The sequence below is a fragment of the Colias croceus genome, chromosome 19 (assembly GCF_905220415.1).
Source record: "Colias croceus chromosome 19, ilColCroc2.1".
Classification (NCBI taxonomy): Eukaryota; Metazoa; Arthropoda; class Insecta; order Lepidoptera; family Pieridae; genus Colias; species Colias croceus.
In genome coordinates this window covers 4,814,053-4,819,434 of record NC_059555.1, presented here as the reverse complement: position 1 = coordinate 4,819,434, position 5,382 = coordinate 4,814,053, and the positions used below count along the sequence as shown (strand labels likewise).

General features: G+C 31.9%; 2 protein-coding genes across 2 annotated transcripts in view; one reads left to right on the top strand and one right to left on the bottom strand.

Moving 5' to 3' along the window:
* The first annotated feature begins 634 nt into the window (after positions 1–634).
* LOC123700495 (cytochrome b-c1 complex subunit 6, mitochondrial-like) lies at positions 635–2,126 on the top strand. Its single transcript, XM_045647730.1, has 3 exons — positions 635–735; positions 851–942; positions 1,793–2,126. Exons 2-3 carry the CDS (start codon positions 856–858, stop codon positions 1,964–1,966), a joined length of 261 nt encoding a protein of 86 aa, XP_045503686.1. The 5' UTR covers positions 635–735; positions 851–855; the 3' UTR covers positions 1,967–2,126.
* A 241-nt stretch (positions 2,127–2,367) lies between these two features.
* Positions 2,368–5,382, bottom strand: part of LOC123700467 (rabankyrin-5) — a 47,363-nt gene continuing 44,348 nt past the window's right edge. Inside the window, exons 18-21 of the mRNA XM_045647684.1 lie at positions 4,977–5,089; positions 4,774–4,896; positions 3,729–3,853; positions 2,368–3,316 (exon numbers count right to left, since the gene is read on the bottom strand). Coding sequence (XP_045503640.1) covers positions 3,187–3,316; positions 3,729–3,853; positions 4,774–4,896; positions 4,977–5,089 — 491 coding nt within the window. The 3' untranslated portion in view covers positions 2,368–3,186. The remainder of the gene's footprint in view (positions 3,317–3,728; positions 3,854–4,773; positions 4,897–4,976; positions 5,090–5,382) is intronic.

Here is a 5,382-nt window from a genome sequence, read left to right as displayed (position 1 = left end):
TTTAAGATGATGATACACAATACACATATAAAAGTTATAAAACAGTATCTACACATCACAAAATTCATAACATAATAGAACATAATAAAAAAATAATGGATCATAAAAATTTAGAGTATATAACATTCTTTTCGTAAAAATTATAAGATTTTGTAGATAAATAATTGTATTGAAAAATTTATGAAGCATTTAGATAGTTCACAGAATTAACTTTTCATATACAATTTCAGAACGTTTAAAGTTCCGTAATGTTGTTGGAATTGATACATAATATGTTTACACCTAAAAAAAATATATCTTGAACTCCCTTGTATTATGTGTTTTCAAGGTTTTCATATTTTAGCTTTTTTATGATGATAAAGTTTTACTAACGAAATTGCTCATGATATTAGATCGGAGCACAGGATCTGAGGATAACAAGAAGAAAATAGATAGGATCATTTTTTTTAGTATTTGGATGGTCGTATTATTTCTAATAAGTATCATATACTACTCACATTGTTATTATTATTAATTAAAAGTATTTCCACTTCAATTATATCTATTTTATTGAACTAAACATCATGATAATAATTATTAATGTATAAAGTATAAAAAACCAAAATGTCAAAGTTCAAACTTCAAAATTGCAATTGCAACTGGCAACTCCCGTTAGCAGATGCCAATTGCCAGATAACAGAAATCAGAATTTTGCATTTGATAATTTTGGTGTAAGGTGTTGCGTCACCGATTTTGGTAAATTTTAATAATTTAACGTGATTGAAATTATATAACCTTAACGCTTTTAAGAAATAAACTTTGTCAGTTTATTGCCTACATAGTTTTCAAGCAAGTTATTCCGTGGTTTCAGGGAAAATGGCTGAAAAAATTATTCCCGTGGTAAAGGCTGATGAAGAAGAAGCCGAGGAAGAAGAAATGGTTGACCCACAACAACAGCTACGGGTAATTTTCATTTAGAATTGATATTTATTGTTGGGAAATTGTGACCTCTAAAACATAACCTTTAAACAGACATACATTGTTCAGAATTTATCCTTGGATATAGGTACCCATTATTCTCATTCCATCATACAAGGGAGCAGTCTTGTAGAAGAATATTGGAATTTAAATCTTTGTGATTATTTTTTAATTCCAGCTTCTTGTTCTTGATGTGATATACATTTTACTGTCATATGAAGTACAGTGTTTTACTTCTTTATAATTCTATACTGTAGATCGGTATTCATAGGATAGGAGAATTCTTTATGGATTACACACTTTATGTTCTGGTGGAGACACAAAAAAATGGTTTCAGTGAAGCATAATGCTGATTTCTGTCCAGGGAAACAATTCACATTAGTGAAAATAAAATTATATATAAAAATTTAATTGATATTACATTACATCTTTGCTTTTATAGATGGCACCATCAAGAAGAGTTTTAAAAGATGCCCTAATTATGGGCATAAAGGTTATGATTTCAATGGTATAAAGTATTAAAAAAAGTATAATTATGTTAATTGATTGTAGCATAATTTGTATTTTAGTCTAAACTCCTTAGATAGTAAATTATTTTTACTCACAAAATCAGTATCAGTATTATTGGAATAAGTATAAAATAAGGTTATATGTAGTGTCTATAGTTATTATATTAAAAAAAAAACAAATTTTTATGTGTGAAAATGTTTTACATTACAGCATAACATAACGTAATTAATTTACTTTGAATTATTCTATTGAATTATATAAAAAGTAAAACTAGTTTGTTCAACAGCCTTTATTTCTTTGCTTGTCTATAATTTGTCTGTTACAGGAGCAGTGTGCTGAAAAACCTGAACTGCAAAATTTGTGGTCAAAATTCCAAGAATGCAATGACCGAGTAAATTCCCGCTCAAACACCGCCGAGACCTGTGAAGAAGAACTCATTGATTATGTACAAGTCCTCGACAAATGCGTCAACAAAGACCTATTCAAAAGGCTAAAGTAAACTGCCGATTATTGCCCCGCTGTTATTTGTTAAAACCGTTATGTTCACTGCATATGTTCTAGTAATGTCACAGTTGGGTTGTAGATTCAATTAGTTAATTATTTATCTGTATGACGTTTTGTGGAGATTTATTGTAAATAAACAATCAAAGTTTAATTTTCTTACGTTTTATTATTTATGCCAACAACCTTATACCACATAAGACATGTATTGATTTTGAGAAGTAATCAATAAATATCACATTAAAAAAAGGTTTTTTTATTAGGAGCATTGGAAAAACTCGGACTGCCTCAAGCCCATTTCTGTTTAACACACATTTAACTCATATCAGGAGTTCAAACGTTGATGATAGTATTAATGTTTTTATTACCAAGATCTCAAGAGACCAAAATTAAAATACATTTATAGTATATCAATTTATTTCAGCAAATAAATCATTACGTAAATAGAAAATGTTATTCATAGCCTGACTATTTTCACACATCTTACTCAAATGGTGCAATTACAGATATAAATAATATTTAAAATAATACCGATGTATTGGAATGTATATCAAATGCAAATTCCAAAATTATCGTGATTAACACCATTATAATTATATAAAAAAATATATAAAATTTTTGAAACATTAAACAAATCTATAAAAATTTCATGGAATAAATTTTTAAACATAAATATTTATACACAATGAAGATCATTTATAAAATCGATGAGTGTCGATATAATAAAAAGCACACTACACCTTTGGCATTATCGTTAGGGTGAAGCGAGGCAACAAGTCTAATCTACTGCAAGAATAAATTTAGACTGTTTATAGGAGAAGCTTAATAAGGACATTTACAACAAGAGGCATTTCGAACATTGCTTACTTTAAGGTCACTTGGTATATTATTGCAATTAAATATTTATAGTACTCAGAATAATTAGTATCACTAACAGGCACTAACACTATAGCACATCACTAAACACATCATATTTCCATCAATCTTAATTTTACTTAAATATTTCCCCAAGCAAGTCGTAAATGTCGTCACTAAGCTGGCAACATATATTGTGACAGGAAAAAAATACTTCCGAAACAAAACAATATCGCATAACCGATATCCAGATTAAAATACAACGTACTTATACAGGTCAGTATTTAAAATGTATAAACGCGTTTAACGTATAAAAGCCTTCCCTAATTTCATTCCTATCAAACATATCACTCATTGTATAAACTAACTGGCGCCAACTTGTAGCACGTTGAAACAAATTTCGCACACTCTTTGGGGCTTGTTCATTCCGAACTTGAGTATGGGGATGTCTTGGCTGGAACATTTGTTGCACAACATGCGGCCGCAGTGTCGACTGAGGAAAAGAAAAATTTTTTAAACAATTATTTAACCACATTGTGTAATAAATAGCATAAAAATAAATAGCATATCATTACACTTATGATTTGATCGGTAATTATATAACAATTATTTGTATAACATTATGTAATTTAATTTGTAAACATTATGTATTGCGAATAACATTATGTCAATGTGATTTTTACACACGTCTCTATTCGTAAAGTAAATAATTTTAACATTTTGTACTTTATTTTACCCAACTCGTTTGAATCATGATTTTTACTCCATCCAAATAAGGCAAATCCAGCTGCCTGCTAACCGTAAAAATATTTGAAAAAAATAATAAAAAATATATATTATGTATGGGTTATTTCAATAAGAACTTCATTACTTTTAATGAAAATATATTATTATATAACAATTACCAATGATGCTTTCTCATAGTGAGCGTGAACTTAGTTCCGCACTCTTGGCACAGGTCGCTCTCGGCCCACGGCGCCTCTGCGGGCAAAGCGTCCAACAACCGATGTAGGAGCTGCCTCGTTGCTACCTGAATGTTTTGTTTTTACTTTAATAAGTTTTTATTTCACGTTGATAAAGTATTTTTGATTAAAATGCTTATTTTAGAACATTATGATAGGAGAAAGTTAGGAGGCTGGATATTGTAAATTTTGTGCAGATCACATGACCATTTTTATAAGACACACCACCACACAACATATCGATATAATTACACGTCAATTTGAAAGTATTAGGGCGCTTGTGCACTACAAGGAATTTTACCGTCCGGCATTCCGATTTTTTACGGTCCGGTGTGGCATGAAAAAACCGATGAATTGCAATTCAGCAATTCATCGGTCCGCCGTCATCGGTCTGTCCGTCTTTACTCGGATCAGTGCGGTATGTTCAAGAAAGTTTGGCGGTATAATGCTATCATAAATGATTGTTTTTACATTTTACAAGAAACGAATAAAAAATATAGAAGGTGAAATATTATATTACTTCGTTATAAAAAAGTAAAGTTCCGTAAGACATTTAAAATGTGTGTTTCATTTATTTATTTTAATCGGTGACGAGGAGCTAAAGCTATTCCCACTTGAACTTTAACTTACCAACATTTACTTAGATAATAATTATAGGTCAATGCTTGGTCAATGTATATAAATAACAATACCGACTTCTCAAATCTCATTGCCAACTAAAAGAAAGTAAAACAAGAGCTTGCTTTCAATTGGCATATGCAGTAAAATCCAAGCAAGTGGGCATTCGAAAACAATTATAATTTATACCTATAGCGACTCGTAGACACAAAAAACCATCCGGAATAGGGAAAAGTAAAATGTCGGACAGTAAAATTGCGTATAGTGCACAAGCTAGTACTGAGATTAATGGCGTGCCATACCGGACCGTAAATAATCGGAATGCCGGACCGTAAAATTCCTTGTAGTGGACAAACGCCCTTAGGATTACCTGATAATTAAATATAGAAACTCCTTCCTTGTTCTCGTGTGCGAGACAAGCTCCCGCCTTCACCAACACGCGGCACATCGCCGCTTGACCGTTCATATATGCCAGGAGAAGCGGAGTGTTACCCTACGAAAAAAAAATCATGGTAAAATGATAAAAATATCACACCATACATTAAAAAAAAAAAGCAATAATAAAATATATACCTGTAAGTCAGTCCTGTTGATGGGGAAATCTGGCATAAACTCGAGGAAAATTTCACATATCGTTGCGGCATTATCCTTTTTACACCAACATAACTCGTGGAGTGGGTTGCGACCTGTAAGTATACGTGAGTTAAGTACGTTGCCAACTTGAATTGTGCATTTCAAAACGGCTTTATCGACATCTGGCTCGAAGGACCAATATTATTTTGATAAGACATTAATTTACTGTCTTTTCAACCAACTTAAAAAAATGAGGAGATCTTCAATTCAATTTCTTTATCTGTGCGCACGTGCAGCGCGTTGTGCCGGTAGCGGGGAACAGCGCGCACGGCACAGGGTCACCTTTCAGGTTGGTAGCGGCCGCGTCTATGTCGGAGTCGGCGAGCAGCGCGCGCGCCACGTGCGC

Excerpts from the sequence above, each read along its gene's own strand:
- LOC123700495 (XM_045647730.1), top strand. The coding sequence starts at position 856 with ATGGCTGAAAAAATTATTCCCGTGGTAAAGGCTGATGAAGAAGAAGCC. Across the intron at positions 943-1,792 it reads ACCCACAACAACAGCTACGG|GAGCAGTGTGCTGAAAAACC; the intron begins GTAATTTTCATT and ends TGTCTGTTACAG.